Source organism: Anguilla anguilla, chromosome 9 (genome assembly GCF_013347855.1).
Source record: "Anguilla anguilla isolate fAngAng1 chromosome 9, fAngAng1.pri, whole genome shotgun sequence".
NCBI lineage: Eukaryota > Metazoa > Chordata > Actinopteri > Anguilliformes > Anguillidae > Anguilla > Anguilla anguilla.
In genome coordinates, this window is record NC_049209.1 from 4,417,498 (window position 1) to 4,445,289 (window position 27,792).

The window sequence follows — 27,792 nt, forward strand, 5'->3', positions numbered from 1 at the left end:
TCGAAACGTAACGGTTTGTTTTATTCTCAATACAACAAAATACAAAGAATATACAGGACAGACTGAGAAACCCCCTTATAATTACAAGTTAATACTCACTTCACAAGAATGGATTTCATTTACATGTTATTCCAAGAAAATAAAATGACTTGAAAGATGAACGAGTACCATTGTTAATCCTCCATAATTATACTTTTATGTTAAAAAATAATCCAGTTCCGACTCTCCAACTGGAAGCCCCGAGGTCTCTTAAGACTATCGTAGGAAGAGAACAGCCTACAAACGTCTACAACTGTTGGATATATATAACATTGCCCCGTTCAAAGTGTTTTTTAATGTTTGATTGAAAAGGCATCTAGGCTGGAACTGCGAGAAAAACCCCAGGGTAAGTGTTCAGTTGGACATGCTTTTCTAAATCAGGCTTGTTCGACCCCCAGACTTGGTTGCGTTTGGTATGCGAAACCCACAACCCCCAAAGGTCAATTTTTAAAATACTTGACCCCCCCCCCCACCCCCCCTCAATGAAAACACTATTTCAATCCCTGATCAGCTACGAATTAAATGATAGACGTCAAATTTCATTTTCTTCATAAAGCATCCTTGGGTTCCCATTAAACAGCATGGACATTTTTCAACATGGAGTTATGGACTAAAGTTGTATGAATCGGATTTATGGATAACCATATACACAATTATTTTCCAGCTTCACTTGATTTGATCAACAATACCCATTTCCAGAGAATCCTCTCCATACCATATATAAAATAGAACATCTATACTTCATCAAAGCACGTCAGTGATGATTATGATGACAACACTGAAGCAAGAAATGCAAATAAAAATACAGTAAAAACAAAGTGATCCTACCCAAACATTTCTTATACATAGGTTTAAATCCAACATCTTCGGTGGGAGGGACTTAAAATAAAACTTTAAAAAAAGGAAATTGTGTGTATATAATATATTCAACTGTTATTTACAAGATATTCATAATATAAATGTTGAACTGCATTTAAAAATTGGTCCTAAAAGAAATATATTTATTTACATTTTTTACATGGTTGCACTTAAATAAAAAACATGCAAGTGTTATGTCTTTCCGTGGGATGTTAAAATGTTATTCTTACCCTGGATTTGTGCACTATGATAACGTTTATATCTGACAATAAACAAGCTCATAGCCCTGAAATGAAAGCCAACAAAATGGCAATATATATCAAAAAGCTCTATTTCAAAGAGGAGACTGTAAAATAAATAAAAAATGTATAAATCCCAACAGTAATGTATATTTTCCCATGTCCTTGTGTCCATCTTGATACTCATCAAGACATTCACATTTGCACTTAAATTACACCAGTGTATAAATAAATTAAAATTTGAGAGGATGAACAACATAAAAGCAACTTACAACACGTCAAAAGTGGGGATTCCATGAAGAATTTCCTTATAAAGGCTTGATGCAATTTAATTAAACCTGGCAATCCAAACAGGTTCACGAGCACTTTAAATTTTAAAATTCACTTTAAAAAAATTAAAAAAAACTTTAAATCTCATCGTTGTTCCTTTTCATTTCGAATGGAACCAGATTCTCTGTTTTCTTTCATGAGAAATGCGGGCATCTCTAGAAATGTAGGCATATCTAACCAAGATTCCTTTTTTTCAAAAGGCACTCCCAAACAGCATATACTGGCTCACCTGCCTCTTCTGATAGCCATTGGGGAACTGCACCCCCAAATTCAGGGGCTGCTTGCGCGTACGAAGCATAACATTGCATTAAGTGTTTTACGAAAAATGTTAACAAGCCTCCATTAACAGCTCAAGCCAAAAAAATCTCTCATGGAAACGCCATTTTTGACCTCCCAGTATTCAAATATAAAAAAAGAAGCCAGGTTTACAAATGATTTCAGAACTAGAAGCATTTTTTATAGGTTTGGTTTAAATAAAGCTGCATAGATTGTTTTTTTTTTTTTTTTGTCCTTCAACACTTGAGTGTCAGAAGAAATAACAGTATCCCCAAAAGACAACCAGGGAGCCAATGAAATAAGCTCTAGAACACGAACGCTGTTCGTTTCCAACATAACGCACACAGCAGTTCTCCATTCTCACGAAATACCCATCTCTACTGTCCACGTTTGTGCATGAATGAAACATTAAACTATCTGAGAGAAGCTATAAAAAGGATACGACAGAGGGTTAATTTCAAAGCAGTTATCTACTCCAGTAACACAAACTGCTAAATCTAAAATCTGCAGTATAAATATAATCCATAAATGCCTGTAACTGAATGTCACTGGATGTTCTGACAGCACATTATCCCAAACGAAATAATTTTGAATACACAAAATCACTTTTTACTAAGCTACTTTGGAAACCCCTTAATCCCATCTCTAAAATTTAAATATGACATTTTCATATACAATAGAAATACTTTGCATTTCATAGTATTTATTTCAACCCTGTTATTAAGCCTTCAACGCGTGAAGTTCCAAAACTGATTTTGACAACCCCGTCCTCTAGTATATAAATAAAATCTATTTTGGGTTATGCATTCTGTAAATGGATTAAAATTACTGTTGCTTCCAAATATGATATAAAATATATGTGATTTATCACGTGTATGTTACATTAAATATTAAAATCTTAGACTTAAAATGCGAGTGCATATATACCCTTGATGAAAGGATTTTTTTCTGAGGGCAACTCTGCCTGACTACACTATTAAATACTATTTTTTTTGAGGACAAGGTTTACGTTAGCCTTCCACACCCTGTAATGCCAAATGAGAAATACACAATGGAATATCCATCTAGTGTACACTTCCACAGCAGAGAGAAAGAAAGAGGGGGAAAGAGAAAAGAAGGGGGGGAGAGAGAGAGAAAGAGAGAAAACATAATGCCGGAAAACTACTGATGAAGACACGTTTGCGAGGTCAACTCCAGGACGAGCGGAGAAACGTCGACCGAGAGTCGCGGTACAATTTGAGAGGATACGAAAAGCGCAGTAGAGGCCTCCGGATGCTAGGGGGCGATATGGAGACTCGCTCACAGGCAGAAATACAGTAGTTTGGTGTTCGTGGCTCCAGGTTTTTTTTTTTTAGTGTCCCAGTGAGGTACAAAAGTTTGGGCAGTTTCTGTGATGAGATCTGTCCCGGGGGGGGGGAGGGGGGGGCGGATTCCATGAATCAGGCAGACCTGCTTCCAGAGCCATCCGTTGCAGCTAAAACCCCAAAATTCCAGCAAACTGTCCGCTGTACTTTCGAGGCGGTGCTACCCAATCCCTTCCCAAACCCAAACGGTCACATCGTTGAGCTCTGGCTCCCCCTGCTGGGCCCACGGCGAACGCGTTTCTTTTTTTTTGCAGGAGCACGCGAGACACCGGTGCCCTCGTACTTCAACAGATAGTTCACTTCCTGTATGTCAAATACAAGGCACAAAAAATAGATATATAAAAAACAGAAAGGACAGATCTCAGCTTTAAAGCACCTTTGGTTAAAAAGAGGTACTTTGGTTAAAATAAGCCAAAAAAAAAAATATATAAAATAAGAGAGAAATACGGATTTCATCACACCCTACAAAAACAAAGACGCTTTCGTAGTGTGTTTCTACAAGGGAAAAAAAACAAAAAAAAACAATAAAGCATTGGTATCACACCTGGTAGAAAGATGGCTTTTTTTTTAACGTAACCCAAAAGTACCCGACCGAGGGGAGTGCAGAATGCTGTAATTACTGACTTGCCCCCCGTGACCCCGATCCGATCCCACCCCACCCTCCCAAAAACCTCGCGAACATCATAGGGCTGTTGTTTTTTTTAGTAGTTAGGTTCCTCTTCATTTGTTCAGTGTTTTTTGGCAAGCTGACGGTGAAACGGACACAGTGTTATGGATACGCCGGCGGCGGACGAGCTTCCGCGGGGCGGGGGGGGGGGGGGGTGGCGGACTCTGGACTCTGGACTCTGGAGAGCGGAGGCTAGCGGGCTCTCAGGGAATGAGCTTAGCGTCCAGCCGCAGCCAGTGGAGCCCCTGCCGCGTGTAGCGCACCAGTTCCGTCATGCTGCTGGTGTTGAAGATGAGAGGAGTCATCACCTTGTCCAGTTCCGTGAAGAAGTCTGAGAGAGAACACACACACACACACACACACACCACAGAGGTTACACATTAGCCTGGTCCTGCAAGATGCTCAGTCTAAATGTCAGAAAAAAACGCTGGGTGTGCTGTGTAGCATTTTGGGAAATCAAAGGTTGCAGGTACAAATCCTGGCTTCAAAAACAGAATGTGTGAGAATTTTACCCATATTATTTTAATAAGGACACAAAGACCCCACAAAGCACATGCAGAGTCCCCACAAAGCATACAGTCCCCATAAAAAACACACAGATTCCCCACATAGGATACATATGCACACAGTCCCCACAAAAGACACACACACACACAGTCCCCACAAAAGAAACACACACATTCCCCATAAAGGACACACACACATTCCCCACAAAGGACACACAGGGTCCCCATAAACCACACAACCACAGAGTCCTCACGCCAGTTACCTTTCTGCTCTCTGGCCAGCTGCTCGGCTTGGTCCCACACCTCCGTGGCGTACAGGAAGTTGGAGGTGACCTGGACGTAGCTGGCCGCCATCTGGTGTATGCGCTGGGGGATGGTGACGGAGGAGGCGCTGCTGGGGTTGGAGGTGCCGGAGGAGTAGCTCCCTGCGTTGCCGGGCGACAGCTTGGGAGAGACGGGGGAGGGCATGCCCGCCGTTTTACTGTGGGGGGGGGGGGGGGAGGAGAAGATGCACACTGATTAGGACAACGGGCCCCCGTCCAGGAATAAATCTGGGTCCCCACGCTTACCTACAGCACCAACTAATGTCCTCAAAGGGCTTCACTGCTCCAAATAAAATGACTTCGTACAGGAAGAAATATCATTAACATTGCATGCTATCAGTAAGGTAGTATAAAAGGGGCCTTGGTATCCCTGAAAGCAAATGTCTTCACAGGATCACCTCAGTAAATTTGAATTCCCAAATCAAAGATCTAAACCAACTTAGAGAAGAAAATCAGTTAGATCAGGGGTCAACTGTACCAATTAATTACACAACTGTAAAAGAAAAATGAAAACAACTTACCTCCCCATTCCTGGAGAAGGGGCTTGCGTATTACTTAAGGAATTCTAGAAAAATAAAATTGGGGGTGGGGAAGGGAGGGAAGAAGTGTTTAACACTTTTTACAGCAAGAAAAATTCTGCCAAGCGTCTCCATCAGATCAGTAAGACATCCAACGACTCCCGCAGGCAGCATACTGCAGTCTATGAGAGCAGTGCCAGTCCTAGAGGGCTTGCGTGCAATGCTGGATTTTGTGTCTACCAATTACCCCGGCTAAATGAGCTGACTGGAGGTACACACCAACACTGGTTACTCAGAATAGATCACAGCAAAACGTTTACTATAGAGACACAAGAACAGCCTCTGACTGTCACTCATGCGCTTATGAAGAAGTGTAGCTGAAATGTCAGATGGCATAAATATGAGGGCTAATTATGGTTGGCATGACAACCAGAGATGCAGCCCATGTTGGCCACCTCCGTAAATGAGAGTCAGCTGCGCAGCGTGCGATGCGAGCTCTGCGGAGCTGCAGGGGAGAGCACCGGCTCCCAAAGGGCTCACCTTCAAGTGTTCTGTGAGGGTTTTGGAATATTTGAGCGCGCTCTCCTTCCGCAGTTTGAAGAGCCGCAGGTAGAGCAGAGACTGACACCGCAAACTGGAGGGAGGGAGGGAGGGAGGGAGGGAGAGGCCAGAGAGAAAGAGGGAGAGGGGGAGAGAGAGACCAGAGAGAAAGAGGGAGAGGGGGAGAGAGAAAGAGGGAGCGCATAAGAGGGGGAACAGAGAGAGATAGGGAAAGGACGAGAGCGAGAGGGAGGAGAGAGACAGACAGAGAGAGCAATAAAAAAGAAGAAATAGTTGAAGACAGAAACAGAGATACGGAGGAAGAGATAGAGAGGAAAAAGTGAGAGAGGGAGGGAGAGAAAGAGAGAGAAGGGAGGAGAGAGATAGAGAGAGTGATAAAGAGGAGTGTTAAAGAAAGCAACAGAGATACAAAGATGGGGGAGGAAGAGATAGAGAAAGAGTGAGAGAGGGAGAGAAAGAGAGAGAGAGGGAGAAAGAGAGAGGGAGAGGCATTGTTAGCGAGTCACTGTAGAGCACCTCACAGAGGTAATAAAGGTGTCGAGCAGGGAGAGAGGATAACCTACCACAGCACTGCCAGCCTTTTATCGGCCGACGTAGCGTCAGGAGCCATGTAGCTCTTTAGCTTCATAGTGTACCTGCAACACACAGAGCAGCACAAACCACTACATTACCACACCGTGCGCTGTGTGCATGTCTGCTACAGCCCAACAGCTACAGCCTGTCTGCTACACCCCGACAGCTACAGCCTGTCTGCTACACCCCGACAGCTACAGCCTGTCTGCTACACCCCGACAGCTACAGCCAACAGCTACAGCCTGCACTGCATTACAGCAGAACAAAGTGCTACATTACAACACTGCACAACCATGCATGTCTGCTACAGCCCAACAGCTACAGCCTGTCTGCTACACCCCCACAGCTACAACCAACAGCTACAGCCTGCACTGCATTACAGGCGTTAAGATTACCAGCCCAGGTTCCCTAACCGCTGCACCGCAAAGCCGGGTGAAAAGAGCAGTCTCAAATAGATCAGTGGAAAATAAAAGAGTCCTGTGCTGCTCTCCTGTGCCAGTTCAGCGTGTCGCACAGCGAGCTCAGCAGCGCGTGTGCCTGCGACTTCACTCGCTGTACAGACAGCCGCTCGGTACAGCGAGGTCCTATTTCGGAAATACCGGCTGGGGACAGAAGGCGTCGGAGCGCTCGTTTGAGCTCTGTGTCCCCCCCCCCGCAGAGTGTAAGAAGCGGGGGGGCGAGCAGGAGACCGAGCGGGAGAGTGGGTGGCGGGCGTGCGGGCGGCGGGCGTGCGGGGGGCTCTTACTTGATGAGCTCCACGGTCTCGGCGTACATGGGGAACGGGGACTTGGCCTCCTGGGCGCTCCTCTCCAGGGCGTTCCCGCACTCGATGAAGGACACCACCGCGTCCAGGTAGTACACCGCCTTCTCGAACCTGTCCATCTGCGCCAGAGAGAACGTGCGTCACGTCAACAGGAGGGGAGGGGCCACACCTCTACCCCCCCCCCCCCCACCCGCCCACTCATCATTTAGGAGAGCGCTGACCCGTGAGGTTAACCTGCGGTAATGGGCCCATTCTGCCTGCAAACACGTCCTTTTCTCTAATTTACAACACGCCGCAGCGGCCTGTAATGTGACTTTCTAACAGGAACACGGCTGACTGGAGCACGGCCTTCTCAGTTCAGCAACTGGTGCATTGTGGGTAATCAGTCTCCCCCAAATAGGCGCAGACCATTTCAATAAACAACGTGAGACATTCGCACTTATAAATATGGTGCCTCTGCTGGCTGTTTAACCTGAAGGCGGGTGTTTTAACACAACAGACATCAGCTCAACGAGCCACTAAAGTTCCATTAGCTTTCCTGTGTTAAAATGGAGATTAAAATCAGACAGCGTTAACCGTGAAGCCCGCGGTCTCATTACCGCCAGCTCAATAGAGCACGGACAAGATAACACAAAACCCCCAGCGGGTTAAAAAAAAAAAAAAAGGCTGCTTGGAACATCTCAATAAACCAAACAGCCAACGTGCGAGGGGCCATTTCCTGTAAGACAGACGGGGTTTTTTATTTTTGGCAATCAGGGTTTGAGATCTCCCTTCCGCCCGGTGGCTGTTTCTTCGCGGCTATCTTTCCACGGCTCTCACCAGCGCGTCTGCGTTGTGCTTCAGCTTCTTGGCCTCCTGTAGGTAGTAGTCAGCCGAGTGGACCCTGAAACGAAGGAGGAGGAGGAGGAGGAGGTCACACGGTGTCAGTGAGGCGAGGCAGAGCTCTTACGAAGCCCAACCCAAACCCAAACCCTAACCCTGGTATTCTACCTGCGGGGGCGTCTCCACAGCCTGGCTGAAGCACTAAAACGATAAAATGTGGTTTAACGTGGAGGGCAACCTGTGGCACAAGCAGACAACACTAGACTAACCACAGGGAGTTTTTCCATTGCCACTGTTGCCTTAGGCTTGCTCCAGTGGGGGTTTAGGCCAGGGTTGTCTGTACAGCGTACAGTTGTGACAACTGCTGTAAAAAACGCTATACAAATAAAATTTGATTGAATTTGACGATTGATCACTAGAAATATGTGAAAGTGTCACCCCGAAAGTGTCAGCCACTGGAGCGCTAATAGCTCCCCCTTGTGGAGAATCTTGTGTGGGATGCAGGTTTCTGTTTTAGCCCAGCACAATGACACCTGATTCAAGTGATTAACCAATAGTGGTCTTCAATCAAGACCCTGACCCCGCCCCCCTCCCTGACCCCGCCCCCTCACCGCCCCCGACCCTGCTCACCTGTCTTCAAACGCCAGCTTCGATCGCTGCAGCTTCAGGCACTCCGAGGACAGCAGCGGAGCTGGGGGGTGGTTATCCGCGCTCTTCGAGCTCTTCTCCTGTCGTCAAACAAACCGTCTTTAATTTAAAAAAAAAAAAAAAAAAAAACAAAACAAAAGAAAAAAAAACCAGACCGACTGGAACGGGAAAAGTCAGTGTGGCTACGGTTGGTCAAAGCCCTGCATTCCTAAACTAAATGGGACGGGGGAAAAAACTGCACCAAAAAGCAAAACAAAAAAAAAAAAAAGAGTTGGACCACAACAGTGAGCTGTGAGCGTAATCAGAGCTGCAGGCTCCAGTTGCGAGGACGAAAGGGAGGTGGAATTACACCAGTGAAGGAGCTGGCAGAGGGAGCTGCTGGCAGAGGGACAGCCGCTGGGTGAGGGGGCCGCTGGGTGAGGGGGCCGCTGGGTGAGGGAGCCGCTGGGTGACGCGTGCGAACAGACGAGGCCTCTGGGACAGGACACGCAGCCTGGCGTCCGACAGCATCAGTGCTGACCCGCAGCCCCGGGGGGGGGGGGGGGGGACGTAATCCCAACCCCCTCCTTAGTGGAGCTGGGAGTGAGGGGGGTGTTTGTGAAGCACTGCACTTTGGTTGTGGGGGGAGTTGTACAGTGATCGCTGTAAGCGGTGGTTTTTTTGTGGCAGCTTTCCCCCTAACTGAAGCTGTGAGTGAGGGGGTGATGTGATGGAGGAGCTTTGTGTTTTGTTTGTGGGGTGGTGGGGGGCGGGGGGGGCTGTACAGCGATTGCTGATCAGCGCTGGCGGTAAGAATAACGTTTCTGGGAGGTGGTCCCCCCGCGCCCCTCCTCACCTTGCCGTCTTTGGCGCTCCGGCCCTGCTTGTCCTCCTGCTTGCGGTGCTTGGAGGAGGAGCTCCCGCCGCTCTTGGCGCCGTCCTTGCTGCTGCCGGCGCTGCCTGAGGAGATGGAGGTCGACGATTGGCTGGCGGTGCGCTTCCGCCGCTCGTGCTCCGCCTTCGGCGCCTTCTGCAGGCCCGCCATGGACGGCGAGGGGGCCAGCTCCTTCTCCTTCTCCGAGCCGCGCTTCGACGACCTGCGCGCCCAAAAAAACCGGAGAGAGAAAACGGGAACAGACCGGTCAAAACTGGTCATCAAAGGGCCTAGAGCTTCACATTACAGGCATTTGGCAGACGCTCTTATCCAGAGCGACTTACACAACTTTTACACAGCATTTACACTGCATCCATTTACACAGCTGGATGTATACTGAAGCGATGCAGGTTGGGTGCCATGCTCAAGGGTACAACGGCAGTGTCCAAGCGTTGAGTCCAACCTGTGACCTTCAGGTTACAAGGCTAGCTCCTTACCCGTTGTACTACACTGCCGTCCCTTCCTTGGCCGTGAAAGTGAAAAGGACTAAAATGCAATAAAGCCAAATAAAGATTAATAGAGTAATAAAGGACGGGGCCTCACTCTTTGCTGCTGGACTTGTGGTGCGATGCGCTCTTCTCCTCCAGCCGCGGCTTCTTGCTCTCGCTCTTCACACCATCGTCTTCGTTCTGCGGACGAACACAGCACACGCCGCCATTTTAATTTTTTTTCCCGTCTTCAAAACCACAGCTTGTTTCAAGAGAACGAGGTCATTTAGTGAAAGAACCATGGAGGATGTTTAAGGCTATTTACAGAGTTGTAACACAGAGAGGGAACACTGCTATTGCTGCAAACTCATAAATAAATAAGCCAGCATTCAACAAGGCCAAATAACCTACAATACTGCTGACATTATAGACGCAATTTACAAAATACTTTACACAGACCACATTATAGAGGACAGGTAGCCTGTTTTACATTTCTTTGTTTCTCTTTTTTTGTATTTTGTAAATACATGTATTTGTACTCATGGGAAGCAACAGAAATGGCCTTTACATAACGCAAGTGCTCACTCCTAACACTCTACTTTAAAATACCCAAGAGGCAGTAACCATAGGTACTGTGATGTGGAGTAAACCTCAAAGTTTTCGCCTGGATGACCATTGAATCCAGGCCTAAAAGCGAGGGATGAGAAGCGGAGGAGTAAAAGTGAAGGATGAAAGGCGGAGGTGTAAAAGAGAGGGATGAAAGGTGGAGGTGTAAAAGAGAGGGATGAAAGGTGGAGGTGTAAAAGAGAGGGATGAAAAGCGGAGGAGTAAAAGCGAGGGATGAAAGGCGGAGGTGTAAAAGAGAGGGATGAAGGGCAGAGGAGAAAAAGCGAGGGATGAAGGGCAGAGGAGAAAAAGAGGGATGAAGGGCAGAGGAGAAAAAGAGAGGGATGAAGGGTGGAGGAGTAAAAGCGAGGGATGAAGGGTGGAGGAGTAAAAGCGAGGGATGAAAGGCGGAGGAGTAAAAGCGAGGGATGAAAGGCGGAGGAGTAAAAGCGAGGGATGAAGGGCAGAGGAGAAAAAGAGGGATGAAGGGCAGAGGAGAAAAAGAGAGGGATGAAGGGTGGAGGAGTAAAAGCGAGGGATGAAGGGTGGAGGAGTAAAAGCGAGGGATGAAAGGCGGAGGTGTAAAAGCGAGGGATGAAGAGCGGAGGAGTGAAAGTGAAGGATGACAGGTAGAGGAGTAAAAGCGAGGGATGAAAGTCAGAGGAGTAAAAGCGAGGGATGAAAGGTGGAGGAGTAAAAGCGAGGGATGAAAGGCGGAGGAGTAAAAGCGAGGGATGACAGGCGGAGGTGTAAAAGCCAGGGATGACAGGTAGAGGAGTAAAAGCGAGGGATGAAAGGCGGAGGAGTAAAAGCGAGGGATGAAGGGCAGAGGAGTAAAAGCGAGGGATGAAAGGCGGAGGAGTAAAAGAGACTGAGGAGTCGGTGGATTGGCTCACCTTGGGCTTCCTCTTGCCCTTGGACAGCTTCTCGCCGGACGGCTTCTCCCCGAAGTCCTTCCCGTCGCGCTCCAGGGGCCCGTCCCGGTCGGGTTTGGGCTGCGGGTCCAGGTCCCGGAAGGAGCGCCCCGGCACGCGCGACAGCAGCCGCAGGTCGATCTTCACCACCAGCACCTGCTGGCGGGCGGGGAAGCGCTCCTCGGGCTCGCTGAGCGGCGAGATCAGCCCCTTCTCCTCCATGGGCGAGAAGATGCAGACGGGCGTGCGGATGCTCTCCGCGTACCTGGGCGTCTGCGAGCCGTCGCCCTCCGAGCCCGAGGACGAGGAGTCCGTCTCCACGAACTCGCGCGACTTCTGCGGGTTCTTGCTGGGCGTCTTGGGGGCCTTGCGCTTGTCCGCGGCGGGCCGGGGCGACGACTTGGGCTCCTTCTTGATGCTGGGCTTCCGGGAGCCCTTGGTGGCGGCCTTGGGCTGGTGCGGGGGGATTTCCGGGGGGGGCTCGCTCTCCACCTTCAGCCCCCCCTTGGGCTCCTCCACCACGGGGGGCTTCTCGGGCTTTTTGGGCTGCTTCTTGCCCACCGTCCTGCGCGGGGCGGCCCCCCCCCTCGCTCTGGGCGGGGGACTTCTGCCGGCCCCGCCCGCTCTCCGAGCCCTTCTGGGTGGCCCGCAGGTCCCTCCCCGGCCCGGACGAGCCCGACTCTTTGGACCCCCCCTGGCCGCCGTAGCCCTTCCCCGAGCCGTCCTTCTTGTACTTGGCGGGAGCGCTGCTGCTGTCCACCGGGGAGGCCGGGGAGAACTTGTTGACGATGTGGAGCCAGTTGTCCAGCTGCCATTTGTTGGCCGTCGGCGGCTCGGGCTGAACGAGGACGAAAGCGGGGGAAACGGAATTAGCGATCGACCGGAGGTTTCCGTTCATCGGAGGTTTTCGTTTATTAAGAGCGTTTCGTTTATTAAAAGTGACTGACTGACCTCATCGACGTTGCAAGGGGCAGTGAAGGGGGAGGGACTACGGTAGGGAGAGGGACTAAGAGGCAGGGGGAGGGACTAGGGGAGGAGTAGGGGGAGGGACTAGGGGAGGGGCAGGGGGAGGGACTGGGGGAGGGGTAGGGACTAGGGGAGGGGTAGGGGGAGGGACTAGGGGAGGGGTAGGGGGAGGGGCAGGGTTAAAAAAAAAAAAAAAAAACCCACCACCAAACAACCTGACACAAATAGGAACGGCCAGCAGGTGGCGCCCCTTTGCCTGCTCCTCCCTAGCGGGTCTGTCTCACACACACACACACACACACACACACACACACACACACACACACACACGCACACACGCACACACGCACACACGCACACACGCACACACGCACACACACACACACGCAGACCGGAGCGAGAGCGAGGTTAGAAAGGTTAAAACCCTCTTAACTTTAAACCCCACCTCAGGGGACGCGGCGCGCGGCGGCTCGTTGGCCTCACTGTCGCTGGAGCTGCTCTCGCTCTCGCTGTCCGAGCCCGAGCTGCTCTCCGAGCCGCTGTGGCTGCTCGAGTCCTCCCGCGAGTGCTCCGCCCCCTCGCTGTTGTTGCTGTTGTTGCTGCGGCGACAGACAAGACGGACGGACGGAACGACGGTCAATGCTAGAGCAGGCAGCGGGACAGACCGACACCAGAACAAACTACAAGCGGAAAGGAAATGGCGTATTGGCCATCATGGGCATCAGAACTGGGTTACAGGCTGGGGAGGGCGCTGATGTGTAGCAGTGTGCGCCATTCTGGGTTTTAGCACCAGCGGTTGTGTACACTGGCAGGTGCGTACACCAGGGGTCTCAAACTCCAGCAGTCACAAATTCAAGGGGTATCAAACTCAAGGGGTTCTCAAACTCCAGGGGTCTCAAACGCCAGTTCTGGAGGGCCACAGTCTCTGCAGGCTTTTTTTTTTGGCAATTTCTTTCCAAACAGCAGAAGTTTTTAGGCTCGGAAACAAGGTGAGCAGACTCTTTAGCCAATCAATGACTTGCATTATGCACTCAAGTGCAGGAACACATCAGAAACCAGCAGACACACAACAGCCCCCCAGGATTTGAGATCCCTGAAATACACCAACCGGCTTCTTGTGACACCTGGAGTGGATTCATGCTCCAGGCACTGGGCGACCCTACCCGTGTTTTTGCAGTCTGACCAGATTAGGTGGAGAGAAGCCTTCCTCGTGACTCTCATAGTCATCAGACTCACAGTTGAGGGAACCCTTCCTCACACGTTTCTACAAACGTGGCGCTTTTCTTGCTAAATGAAGCCGCATCCTGTAGCTTAATGGAGGCAGGACACCGTTGCACAAGACCTCCCTGGAGCTTTAATGGCACAGACAGACCCCTCCGTGCGCAGCTGCGTGGAGGATCGCTCCCTCGCCCGCCCGCTCGGCTCAGTCACGAGCCAAAACAAGCAGCGGGGCAGGGGCAAATGTGTGGGGTGTCCCGCGGAAGAGGACCCGCCGGAACTAACATCATCAGCCCTGTCAACCGCATGCAATCAGGCGGCCTGTATCAGTCTCTACAGGCCGATATGAGCAATGACACTGAGACTCGTTAATCAGGCCAATTAGAATATACCCAACTGTTTCATGACTCTGCTGGGGGGAGGGGTTTTGGGCGAGGGGGGGTGGGGGTGTACCTGGCTGAGGGGTTTCTCGAGGGGTTTTTCACAGAATCGGGTTCCCCGTCGCTGTCCTCGCTGCTACTGATTTTCAGGTCATTTTCCAACATGCTACAAAAGAAAAAGGAAATAAAGAAAAAAAGAAAAAAAAAGGGAATCAAATGACATACACAAGCAGGGCACTGCAGTCCCAGCAGAACGCTGATGTGGTCTTTATCCGAGCAGATAAAATCAGAGCAGCCCAGCCGGGCGCGATGGTAACAGGGCTCATCTTCACAAAATAGCATTTCAAATTAACCCTTTTGAAGAATTGGGTTTTTTTTTTTGGAATGTTTTTTTCTTTCTTCAAAATTCCAAGTCAGTGTTCCAGAACTCCGCTGCTCTCGGTCACCAGATAGTGACTGTGACATCAGCATCAGAATGCTTGGTTAAGAACGTGCTGACCACCTGTTTGTGACCTCACACCTCAAAGGGTTAAAGAAAGGAATGAACTGTGATGTAGAAGGGAATGATGCACGTGGGGGCATTAGCTTGGATGGCCTATAACAACCTAAAGCGTTCAGTGACGAGAGCGAATCGCAGCGTTCCTGGGGAAGTGGCGGGAGAGGGACGGTACTTACTTGGCTTGCTCGGCCTCGCACGGTTTGGGCTGGTGGCTGTTTGAGGACGTCTTCGATGAAACGTACCTCTCTGAAAGTGGATTTTGGGGGGGGGGGGGGGGGGGGGAGGAGCGGAGAGAGGGAGAGAGAAAGAAGGAGAGAGAGAGAGAGAGAGAGCTTAGAAACTGAAGAACAGGAAGACAAATAATCCCCCAGCAAAAGTAACCTGAGAGCCCGGGCGCTAGGCGCCCTGTCCTCAGAGCTCCATCGGAGTAGCACGTCAGGGCAAGGAGAACTTACTGTGTCCCCCAGTCGGGTAGCTCGGGTGCTGGGTGTCCTGTAAGGAAAAACCAGGGCTCAGTTAGGCCTCGCTGGGCAGATGCACACATGACTGCAGCTGCACATGCGTTTTAACCAGCGGCCGGCTGCTTTAGCGCTGGGGCTAAACCCGCCAACCTGGTCCGCTGGCCTAGACCTGCACTGGGGCCTTGAGTTCACAAACAAGAAATAAACAATAACAAACAATAAATAAGAGAACTAGTTTTGGGGTCAGTTAGAAGTGTTTAAAATGCTTAGTGTTTTAAAAAAAAAAGAAATTTATTCTAGATTAAGAAAATTTGTATTGACTTTAAAAAAAAAAAAAAAGGAAAAGAACATGCATAAAAGCATGCTGGTCATGGGACGGCTTCCGGAAAGAAAAGAACGCCCCGTCCCGTCTGACCTTGGAAGGGAAGGGAAACTTTGACGGTTCCGTCTTGCAGGGAGTGTGGATGGCAGTCAGCGGAGGCGGCCATGACTGGGTCATTTCCTGCAGGAAGTGAAGAAGAAAAAAAAAGGGGGAAATCCAAAACCTGCAGGTCTCCAAAGCTTGTAATAAATAACAGCGACATCCAAACGTTCTGTGTCTTGGGTTTCATAAGCTGCAGTGCAGTTTTTTTTTACGACGCAAATGTCACATGTCCGATTTCCAACATCAGCACTTGGTCAGAGGCACGACAAGTCGGTCAGGTGATTCTCGTTCAGTGGAACATTAGCATTCTGGACTCGGGTAACCTTCGAAAAGCAGCCTCCGCAAAGCCAGCGACTCCGTCCACAAAGCCCGCCCCCAAACCCAGCGCCCACCATCCTGACCTCTTACCTTTAAGATTTCATCCACGCAGTTGGCTTCGCCGGACATGGACGCCTGCAAAAACCAAACCGCATACGAATGAAAAAAACATCCCACAGCAAGGTGAAAGGCTCTCCAGCACCTTACAATTAGGCTAAAAACACAGTTCAAGACATTTAAAAAGAATTTTCTGGTGTCAACTTTTTTGAGGAATAAAAATGTACATATACATGTGTAATATGCTAAAAAAAATGCTACTTGGACAAATGGGCCATTCAGGGGAAATGGGAGAATAGTGCAGCGCTCTGTGTGTAATACCGGGTCCTACCTCTAGGGGTTGCGAGGGGATTTTGAGCTTGGCGAGGGAGGCCTTGCTGCTGGACTTCATCTCCCCGACGCCGCCGGCGCCGCCGGGGCCGCCGTGGGACTGGCCGCCGTAGCCGTCGGACGAGGTGCGGGGCTCGACGGTCTCCTGGCCGTCCATGGGGCGCACGTAGGCGGTGGGCTTCTGCAGCATGGAGCTGGGCTTGGACATGAGCGAGGGCGGGAAGGCCTGGCCGGAGTGCTGCCCCCCGCCCCCGCCGCCGCCGCCCCCGCCGCCGGGGAAGGACGAGGTGTGCACGCGCGACGGCGAGTCCCAGCTGGCCTCCCGCTCGTGCGGCGACTTGCGGTAGCGCTCCTTGCCGTGGTGTTCGCCGGCGGCCGCCGCCGCTGCCGCGTGTGCCCGCGAGTGCCCCGCGCTCAGCGAGCCCTTGGCGGGGCTGGAGGAGTGCGAGGACGACTTGGAGTGGTCGGAGCCATGCTTGCTCGACTTCTTACTGCTGCCGCCGTAGTCCCGCTCGTGCCGCTGGCCGCCGCTGCCACTGCCGCTGCCGCCGCCGGACCGCTGGCTGCCGCCGTGGCCGCCCTGCAGGCCCGACGAACGCTTCTGAGACTGGGAGGAGCTGCCGGCGGCCGGGCCGACGGGAGTCCATTTACTGCTCTGGCCGCTGCCGCCGCCGCCGCCGCCGCCGCTGCCTCGCTGCTGGTCCCCGAACAGGGACTGTCCCGACTTGTCCTCCGAGGACGAGGAGCCAGGGGCCTTGGACACGACGCCGAGTTTGGGTAGAGTGGTTTCGCTGATCAGCTCTTTCTCCATCTCGTCGTAGTTACCCAGCATGCTCTGAATACGGCTAGAAAGCTTGTCTTCCTTACTGGACTGAGGGCAGCGGGAGACACAAAGGGGGGGGGGGGGGGGGGGGGAAGGAGGGGGGCGTTATTGGCAGGGTACAGGAATCACAGTAAGCAACAGGGTGCCATATCACACAAAAATGAGGGGGGGGGGGGTTGGGGGCGCAGAGAGAGAAGGATAACATCCTGCGTTCGTTTTTTTTTTTTACTGAACTGAACGAACGAGGGCCAACTTTTTTTTTTTTTTTTTAATTCCCGGGCCTCGCGGGCTCCTCCCAGGAGTCCCGCAGCAGACGAGCGAGCAGCCAAGGCGGGGAGAGCGCCCGCGAGGCTCCTGGCGGACGCAGGTGGCCCTCCCAGGTAACGGAGGAGGCAGAGTAATAGAATCCAATTGGTTCTGTGTGTGTGTGTGTGCAACGCGGCCGCAGAGGAGGAGCCGTCTCTCCCCGCGGCCACGAGCAGAACGTACACGGGCGACGCCTCGTCCGCTCGTCCGCTCGCTTCAGTAAACCTCACAGCCTCCAACAACCTACCTCACAGCCTCCAACAACCTCACAGCCTCCAACAACCTCACAGCCTCCAACAACCTCACAGCCTCCAACAACCTACCTCACAGCCTGCCACAACCTCACAGCCTCCAACAACCTACCTCACAGCCTGCCACAACCTCACAGCCTCCAACCAGCCGGGTTTCTTCAAAGGAACGGCATAAAACACTAAATAATACACTAAAACAATGCAGCCCCCACCGTTTTTAAAACACTGTGAGATTATTAAACTGTGCAATCAGAACAAAGCGATTGATGCCCATTCTTTTATTTTATTCTTAGCTAACATAAGTTTTTTTAGAGAAATTCTTACCACACAGCGCCACGAAATGTGAATTTGCCTGGACACGCAGCCTTTCTGCAGGAAATGCTTTGGTTACGTTTGAAACCGATTTTTTTTTAAAACAACTTGAGGGAATGAGATTACTCGAGAGGGCGATTCACAGAGTGAGCTGTTTTCCCCCGGCCCTTCGGGGGGCAGTACCTCTGGGGAAAGGCTGCTTCAGGGACAGCCCAATCTGAGAAACCTACAGCAAAGCTCTGCGGGGTGCGACTGAGGGGATTTCGGCAACACTTCTGTCCTCAGGCTTAATTAATGTGGCAGACTGCTAGGGGCTCTAAACATCTTTTTACACGTGGACAATGGGAATGAGCCGTTGTTCCTGACCACTGCCCCAACAACCGAGACTCAAAATGCAAGAACTGTGCTGCCATGCATCGGAATTACGGTACCAAAAATCTCACCCCACCAAAAATACTCCATCCACCATCTCAAAAGCAACCTCAGATAAGGGCTTTGGGTGGGTAGCAGAAAACACTCCTTACTTTGGACCTTTTGGCCAGCAATCGACATTTCCAAGGCACTTTTTGAAGCGATGAATTAAAAATCCTTTTTATTTGACAAAAAAATAGTTTTAAAAGGAAAGGGGGGGGGGAGGAAAGGGAAAACTCTGGTTTGCCTAAGAACTTGTGACAATGTCGCTTATGACGCTGAAAATTACTCTGAGCGGTTATATGGCACCGTCATGACCTCCCCTGAAATGGAACAGGAAAGGAAGAGGAAATGAGTAATGGAAGAGTAGCCAATCATATTACTCGTTCCCTGTTTTTTTTTAGGGTGCTATGACTAATCTGGGGCCCAATAAAATCAACTTCTCTCTCTCTCTTTCTTTTTTTTTTTTTAAAAAGGGGATTACACAGTCAAATCTCATATTTCCTCTGAAATTTTACAACGTCTGATTTTTGGCATGTCCGGCGTGTGCGGTCGGCCGAAGAACTTAGAAAGACTAAAAAACTACGAGCCGCGCAGCTCAGCGAGCTCGTACAACAACGAGAAATCGGCAAATGAGTCCAAAACTTTTTAACATTTTTTTTTTTAAGATTAGATGAGTGAGGTCCGTTCGCCCCTCTCACTGAACACAATGTCCCATCTGTTGCCTGTTTTCTCTCCCTAGATTTATTGCCTAAACTCGGCTAAATAAAGCAGTGAGGAGACTAAGCCGGGAGGCTTAGCCAGGACGCGCTCCTCTGGGACCCCCCCAGCCCCGAGCCAGACTATTTGAAACGGACCCCACGATGGGGCTCAGGGGGTAAACTGTTACACTGTGTCAGGCTAACCGCAGCACAGGAGCAGTACGGCAGCCCAGAGCAGTAGGCCCTGTTCGTAAGCTGTGAAACCCTATATAAAAAATCATATGGGTTAGCATGCAGAGGTCACATCCAAAATCTGACACCCCTGCGGCACTGACGGAACCGTGCCGAGCCAAGCAGAGCCAAGCTGTGCCAAGCCGTGCCAAGCAGAGCCAAGCCGTGCTGAGCCATGCCAAGCAGAGCCAAACCATGCCGAGCCATGCCAAGCCAGGCTTAGCGGACCTGGCCTAGCTGGGCTTCCACTGAAGAGTCTGGATTTCTTCAGGCGTCATACGAATCAGATGTGGGAGGAGGGGGACATGCTGTCTCAGCGCTATAAGCAAGGGAGGGGGGAAATCGAGGTCTTACGGTTTCAATTTACTTATGGAAAAGGGAAAAACGGTGTCAGATTGCTTCTCATTCTTGCAGTGCAGTAAAAAAACAAATTCTACAGCTGCCTGCACTTTCTGTAATGTAGTTAGCTTAGCCATCAGTAGGATGTTTAATAATCAATTACCAACGTTGTTGGCAGAGGGGAGAAGAAGGAACATTAAGCAAAAATAAATGTTTGAAGGGGGATGTGGACACAGTGTGCGTGTGCAACTGGTCGGTCGGTCAGCGTTAATGTACCGTTCCTGTAACGTTGCCAAAAAAAAAAACCTCGTGATACTTCCACCTTCCAGACATCTCAACATTAAGTTCTTCAGTTGGCTCAACAACAAAAAGAATTAATGGTGAAACAGAATACTGGAAATCTACCCAGAAGCTAAGGCTAGGGCCACCTTATAGTGGAAAGTGGACGGTGGTGGGGGGGGGGGGGAGCTTCATGTACAGTGGGTGGCCCTGGTCCTCCTCTGGGAGAGACGGAGAGAGACAGGCAGGCTGCAGGGCAACACTCACCTCTGAACCCTGAGCTTCAGCTCTCTGTCAAGACTCATTCCAGACCACTTCCTGTGACGAGCCCCCTATCACCCACGGCAACCACTTACCTCTGCTTAAGGTTAGCCCACATCAGAGGTTAAGCAGGGGCCTGAGGGGTGGGGGTTTGGGTGGGAGGGGCAATCCTCTTAACCATTACTACTGTAGAGGGGAGGGGAGGGGGAGGGGCTACCTGACCACACTGCTCTGAGCAAACATGGATTGCTCTTCAAACACTGACAGATGATTTCCCTTAACAAGACCGGGCCAAAGGACAGGTCTCCGAAGGAGGATGGGGAATCTCAGAAGCCACAGACATTACCGACAGGCAACTACTCAAAAGGCCCGATGCCCAGCTGGGGTGCTAACTCAAGGGGAATCTCTTATACATCCATTTTACATGCATTTCGCTAGCGGGCTGTCACCATGGATGCTTTCAACTGCAAGAAAACTAGCAAAATACAACATAGGAGGGAGGGAATCTGAGTAAGCAGAGGGACTGGCACCGTGTACTTACCTCATAAACTGGGGGGGGGGGCGAGAGGGGGGGCGCAAATGCATGGTAAATGGGTAAAGGAGTTAAGGTGAAAGTATTTATGGGATGGACAGTGACTGTCAGCGCAGAGCTTCGCCACAGTTTGTATCTCATATTCTGCTGGAAAAAAAGCACACCTGCTGTATTTACCCCTAAAAGCACACTTACCTCAGCATTCCCCTGCCACTGTCCAATACAAACACACATGAACAACATCAGCGATTATTCCTTGCCTGTTCTTTTTTTTTCTTTTTCTCTCTTTCTCCCCCCCCCCCCCCCCCCCCCCCCCCACCCCCACCCCTCCTCCTCTCTCCAGGCCAATCCGACAAAAGTCAACACAGCACAAATGCGGGCAAACAAACAAAAAAAAAAAAGTGTGAAACCCCAAGAAAGAGACAGCAAAATAACAGAAATGTTTTACCAAAAATAACAACAAACAAAAAAAAAAAAAGGAACAAAAAAAAAGAAAGAAAAAACCAAAAAACAAACTTACAACTTTATAAGGTTCGGGAAAGAGGGGGGAGTTGGCTGGAAAGGCCGCTCCTCCCGGGTGGACCTCTTGATTTCGCCTTTCTCTTTCTTTCATACGGAGCACATTCCGGTCCTCACGGTTCATGTTGCTAACAACAGAGACAGAGTCACTGAGCGTGGGGCACACACAAGAGCCGGCAGAGCTTTCAGACGCTTCAACTCCACATTCAGAATCAAGCGGACAAAGTTCACCGCTCGCTGCTCTTCACAAAAAGTCAGATTTACCCCCAAATTAAAACACCAAAAATAAATATTAAAAAACTAATCGCTGAAAGAGAATACTGTGTATGCATATATATGACCTAAATATATATATGAACTAAATATATATATGTGTATATATGTGTAGATTTGCACTAAATGGTCCAGGGAAATTTCCTGCATTGATGATTTTTTAAATAACAGTAATTAAGCCTCCCAAAAATTTTTTTTTACTTCAGAGCCAAACCCATTTAGTCATTCTGAAGGAATGCTGGGGATGCCCACAAGCAGTAAATTAGTGCTGAGCTGAGAGGATTTTTATTCATTTCTCCCCCCCCCTTTTTCTTATCTCCAATACTGTGGTAAAAAAAAATGCAACCAAGCAGAAATAGTAACAACTTCACGTCTTTTTTTTACCCAACATTGAAAAGTCCCCTCTTAGCAACAACTCTTTACAGATTCCAAAGGCTGTTCGGTAAATGGAGGTTGGACGATGGAATTAAAACACAAGATTGATCATGTTCATTTATAAAAAAATAAAAATAATAATAATTTTTAAAAAAGTTCTTAATGTTCAGAATCCTGTATAAAGGGAAAAGACAAAGATACTGAAAGGTTTTGCTTGCCATCACCGATGTTTCTGTGGGCCCATATAATTATTAACGTGCTGTCTACGACTGTTAATGAGAGCAGAGCTTTTCTACACTGTTCATCTTTGGAGCTCAAATCTAACCTTTACAAGTAAGTAAGTAAGTCAGAGTTATTCTGAAGAAGTGGCACTTTCTCGCAAATCTGGCTTTGACTGGCTGAAATGACAGGACTGATGACTCCTCGGGCCTAAAGCCAATTCACTTCATATCTGATGGAACACACAGACACACAGACACAGACACACACACACAAGCCGGCTCAATCATTACCGAGTCATTTCTTCACCGAGAAAGTTTTCACTGGGTACTGCCAAAGAGTTGTACAATATGTTTGCTTAAGTCTCCATTCATGTCACCAATTTTTTTATTTTTTTTATTTTAAATCAACCCCAAGTTTTCATATCAGGCTCACGGACGTGTCTAATCAGCTTTGGCAGAGAACACTCATTCACAACTTGACTAAAACCGAGACCAATTAAGAAAATGTTAATTTGAACGCTAAAATAGTGTTTGAAATCTGACCAAATTTTTTGCAGTGACAGAGGATTTCATCATAGCTCACACAAATGTAAAAAACCTTTGCCTCCATCTTCCTCAACACTGCCCTGATGCGGACTTAAATTCCACAAGTACTGGCTTTTTAAGAGTTAAAAATAAGGGTTTTTTTTTATTTTATTTTTAAACCAACTGCATTTTCTCCAGGTGGCAAGCACGTTGAGGGGGAACCTCTTTTGGCCATTTCTTTTCAAGAAAATACGATTCTTTGTCCTTATTGTCATGGACAAAATACTTTGTTCCTGACCTCCGAACCACGACAGTTACAAAAAAAGCCAAAAGCCCCAATGAGCGACAAGCACGTTTTTATAAACACAAACGCTGCATTTTTACCCGCACTGCCTGCGCATGACCTGACCATTGCCTGCTTATTTCTGTGACGTACACGAACATGTTTTTGTTTTACATCATAACCCCACCCAGAAAGCAAACAGGATCCAGGGCGGGGAAGGGGGGGGGCGGTGCTGAACAGTCACTTTGAATTAGCACAATAAGCACCTTAGAAGCGGCCATTAGCATACTCTCTAAAGTGCTGAACAAGATCGCATACAAGCCTGAAAATCCAAAGCTGCCGTAGTTGGTGGTTTGCACCAGTTTTAGCGCACCGACTGACCCGGTTAAACGCAATCCGTAAATATCTCTGGTTCCTGCGCATCGACTCAACGGACCAATCAAGCCACATTCAACGCCGACAAGACGGGAGACAGTGACGTAACTTAATGAGCAGGGAACAGCGCAGTAGCAGAACCAATGGAGGGATGAGGCTAATTAGAAGAAATGATGATTAGCTCAACACGGCCCCGATTCCCAAAGCAGCCATAGAGCCCAGATGCTCGCGGTTAAAAAAAAAACCCATGAGGCGCATCGATAAAATTCAAGGTGCTTCCCAAAAGAACTATAGTTGCGATTAGGAACCATCCCAACTGAACCCCAGCGGTCTTATAGAGCAGAAAGGGCACTGAAAAAGCAAAGAGTTCAGCTCCAGCACCACCTGATTTTCTTCCAACACCGACAACCTTCACTACACGATCATTCACTCAGTACTTCAATACCGGCGTCAAAATAAGTAGGCCCTACAGCAGACAAATTAGCGCACATACCGCAAGCAATTAATCAACAAATAAATAGTTATTCGGTCAAGAATGATACCGCGTTGCACGTTTTTAAAGTTCTGATTGCTTTCGATTTTAAGTGGAATCTTAGACACGCTAAACTGACCTAAATATAATTCGCTTAAATTGCATGAAATAATGAGACGAACCTTTAATGTTGTTACAAGGCGCTAGTAATACCAGTAAGAGAAAGGATGCTGCCATTTTTCACTGTTACTGGGAAATGGCACCTTCAGTTCCTTGATACAAAAGAAGAGGCGAGTCAAAAGGGTCCACATATCTTATACAGTATACCTGGACTTTGGCAGGCAGAAATCTACCATGATTATTACAACAGTTACAAGTAATTATTATTTATGAGTATTAGTAGTAGTAGTAGCAGCAGCAGCTGTGGTTATAGTAGGACACCATTATAACAAGGTCTAATGGTAAAAAAAATAAAAAGGGTCATTACAGCCATCTGGAAGAATGGTCTGTTAGTATAGCCTACTGTTGGTTGCACGCACAGTATTATTTGCAGTAGCAGCACTTACATTTTACATTACCATGGCGTAATGAAAGGCTGAGAAATTCTGAATTTCTTAAGCATAAGAAATTAAGTGTAAGAGATTCTCTGCATGCATGTTGTGTAGGAGCCTGTAGATAGATTCCTTGATGGCGTAAAGGGAAATGGGCATTCAATTACACTGAACAGGCAGGTATTGTAGGACTGTTCGTACTTCGGGCCATAAAAAAAGATCTCAAGTGCTCTCTGAACGGAAGAATACTCAGATACTCAACCAGTAAAAACCAAGAGCACGGAACACGGGGCTCGGAAATAATTCCAAATCGAGACTCTCCCGATGGAGTACATACTCAGGTGGAGGCCGGAGCAGGAACAAATGGTGTGCGAATGACGATAAATTCACAGCACAGAGCAGAGCGAGCATACGGTAAACACAGGGGCTCTCGGGGGCACTAGGAACCTTGTCGAACAGATAAATCGCATTGCTAGCACAGCGCAATTCAGCCGGTTCTGGGAAATCGCTGGCGTTGGTCATCACGGAGAGGTCCCGCAAACTTCTGCAACTACATGCCGTTTCACTTACAGACATGTTTACAGCTAAGCAGTCATCAATCCACGTAAGAGGCAAGGCCTAAAAAACCAATATGTACAGGAGTGTCAAGTGACTAACCGTGGGGTTTGATTTTTTTTTTGTAAATGGGGGGAATAAACAAGGCAGTGTGTACACACAGCTATGCGCGGCCTAGGCCGCACGAAGATAAAGCACGTGACTAAAATTCCAGACCCGTTTCTGCCATGGCAACAAAATGAGCCAAAGGCCGGAGCGTGCAACTTCCCATAAAGGCATCCTGACGATTGGAAACAGATAGTGAATGCACAGCTATAAAGGAATTAGGTGAAAAAAACGTATACGATGTAAAACATGTGGCATTACAAGCTGGGCTGGATATAGGGGTTGATAAAAACAATAGCATTGATTGATAAAAACAATGGCACTTCTCATTAACAGTACTGAACTAAGGTGCGCGCTGGATGTCGGCCTATTCACTATTACAGCTTGTGAATACATGTGACAGCCAAACAACAGAGCAGCAGTTCTGATGCAAGTTTCTGGGGAAGACACGTAACGTCACCTGAAAATTACACGGCAAGTTACTTTCGTCCGCAAAGATTCCCAGAGGTAAACTACTACACTAAAATGTCGAAGACTTGCGGCATGCTGAAATTAAACCGTTCAAATAGTTAAAAGGGCCACTTACAAATAATTGAAGTAATGCCATCCCGAAAAATGTTCTTTGCGAAACAAAAATAATCATAGTACCGAAGTGTTTGCTTATTTACTCAAGTACCCGGATAAGGTCACGTTTCATGGATGTTGGTTTACAGGGGAAGGACTAACCCTGCATTACCACCGTAAACCACGCAGTCAGAGTCCGTTCCAATTTTGCAAAAGTCGTCCAGTTACACGGTCAAATCACAGGTCTACGTGACAAAGGGAGGCACGGAATGTACGAATAAAAGCGCCAGTAGGTAAATAGGATAGTCGCAGTTACTACAGTCATTAAATAGCGGAGTCAAGGCAGTGTCACTGCTTGCCAAGATCAAGCTTCTTTTCCCGATCAAAATCGCCTAAACTGTACTGCCAAAACTGCGCGCGTGGGTTTATAACACCCGGAAATTGTCCGAACCCTTATAAACAAACAGGAAATGTTGTTGTAACAATGTGAAGCAAAACTGTTGCTCACCCTGTCTGAGAGGCCATGGTTGAAACCAGTGAAACATTGGCGAGATATTCAGTTCAACTCCAATTTATCCTGAAGTCGTATTTTCATAATCTCCTGTCCCGGGTTTGCTTTGTTTTTGTTTTTTTCCTTTCACCGGTGAATGCCGTTCTCCAGGCAATTTCTTTATCTACTTCAGATCCAGTCTAATCGAGAACCAACATTATTTTTTTTTATCGTAAGGATAACTCTGACTTAGGGAGGGGTGGGTACAGCACGTTCACGGGAAAGACCATTTTACACGAACATCAGGGGGGTGTTATGACAAGGGACAACAGGCCAAACAGAGGTGGCACGTAAATGAGGAGTGAGGAGCTGTTTAGCCAGATTCGTTCAAAAATATGCATTATATGAAACGCCTTACAGAGGGGAGACTGAGATATGCCCTTGAGATTTCTAAACTTGAGACTTGAGCATGTTCTTTTCTGCAGTAAGGTGCAAACCACCTAGTTTCACAGGAGCTAAACTGCAATGCTTTAAATAGAATAGATGCGCATTTCTAGCGTTGGGTTCAACATTTCTGTTTTACACGCGAGGAAACTGCCCATTTTAAATTCTTAAGAGTACAACGAAACTTTCAAATGGGAGCAGTTTTTTTCTTCTTCAGAGTGCACGTCTCGTAAACCTCTCTAGCAAAATGGAACAGGCCAGCACGTTCCATAAAAGGAGATGTTATTTTATCCCAGTGAAGCCTCTCCTCCGTGTGATGTCACAGACCTGAAGACAGACACCCTGACCAATGAAAACCACCTTTACGATCAGCCATTTCCCTCCCCCAGCATAAACCGGGGCGATCCGTACATCCTAGAAAAACTTATTTAAAGGCACAGCTCCTATTTTCACACTCAGCAGTACAAGTCTGCAGATATTCAGGACGCCGGTAAAATCCACTGTAGAGCGTGCGTGTGAACATTCAGCGATTTTGCCACTTTAACAAATACAGTACGAAGTGATGAAAGAGAATCATGCAAAGTAGGGCACGGTTCACTTTCTGCAGCTTCCAAAAGCAATAATATCATAAATACGATCATACATTTGCAGAGTTCAGGAACATGCAAATTAGCACAGAGCTAGGCGGCTCAACAGTGCACTGTGCTCCTACTCGTCTTTACTTCTACAAATAAACACAACCAAGCACTTCTAAATACACTTCAGGCAGCTTCAGCCTCTCTTGCACTATTATAGTGGACCTTCGCCCATTTTAAGGACTTCACTGTAAGGGTCTAAGGACACTTATCCCCACAGACTAGCTCCTACCTTGAGACTTACAAAGGTAACGCAGTGACAGGTGTGGGACCCTCTTAGCCCATTAACACCCCTATGCTGAAGACTGTGATGTCATCTTGAATATCAGTCACTGGGTGATTCCTCTTGCAAGGTTTTTGTATCTGTACCACAATGGGGGACACAGATGTGCATGCTGGGAAATGTATGCTAATTGCTCCTTTCTTAGGTGGCCCTTGGTGAGCATTTAGAGTTCTTGGCAGGGTCCCTTGTTTTTTATTTCTTATATCGTAATGTTTTTATTTAGGCTATATCAGGAACGAGCAAGCAGAAAGCTGCATTTTTTTGGAGCGATTCAGGAGTCTTATTATAGCTGCTTGTTAGCTAGATTCAAGCAACTGAAGTGGTTGGCTAGTAAAGACATCTGAGACTGCGATACTTACTGGGTACTTTACACTCATAAATTAAATTAATAACTGGTGATAGACAAGGCAACTAGCTGAAAATGTACACAGATTATGATGTTTTAAAGATAAAGAGGTTGGCCAGCGATGCAAAGTGTTACTTTTATCACACAGAGTAACAGAACAGGCACACCATAAATTCACAGGGTTTACAACATCTCAGCATGGAACACCATCTTATTTCCATAGCCGCCATATTAGCAGTGCTAGTTGTAAAGTGTGTGTGGGTGTGTGTGCGTGCGTGCGTATAAAGCTTACATTACATTACAGGCGTTTAGCAGACGCCCTTATCCAG

At 48.4% G+C, this 27,792-nt stretch overlaps 1 protein-coding gene across 1 annotated transcript; it reads right to left on the reverse strand.

The window, feature by feature from the left end:
- On the reverse strand, positions 1–27,792 carry aff4 (AF4/FMR2 family, member 4). The gene is given in 21 exon segments (XM_035435005.1): positions 1–4,104; positions 4,543–4,760; positions 5,124–5,167; positions 5,661–5,754; positions 6,245–6,316; positions 7,000–7,136; positions 7,837–7,900; positions 8,470–8,567; positions 9,323–9,563; positions 9,944–10,029; positions 11,331–11,930; positions 11,932–12,186; positions 12,760–12,913; positions 13,986–14,078; positions 14,588–14,657; positions 14,867–14,903; positions 15,288–15,374; positions 15,705–15,749; positions 16,003–16,872; positions 20,968–21,094; positions 25,774–27,792. Coding segments are annotated over 21 exon segments (3,537 nt in total). The 5' UTR covers positions 25,791–27,792; the 3' UTR covers positions 1–3,976.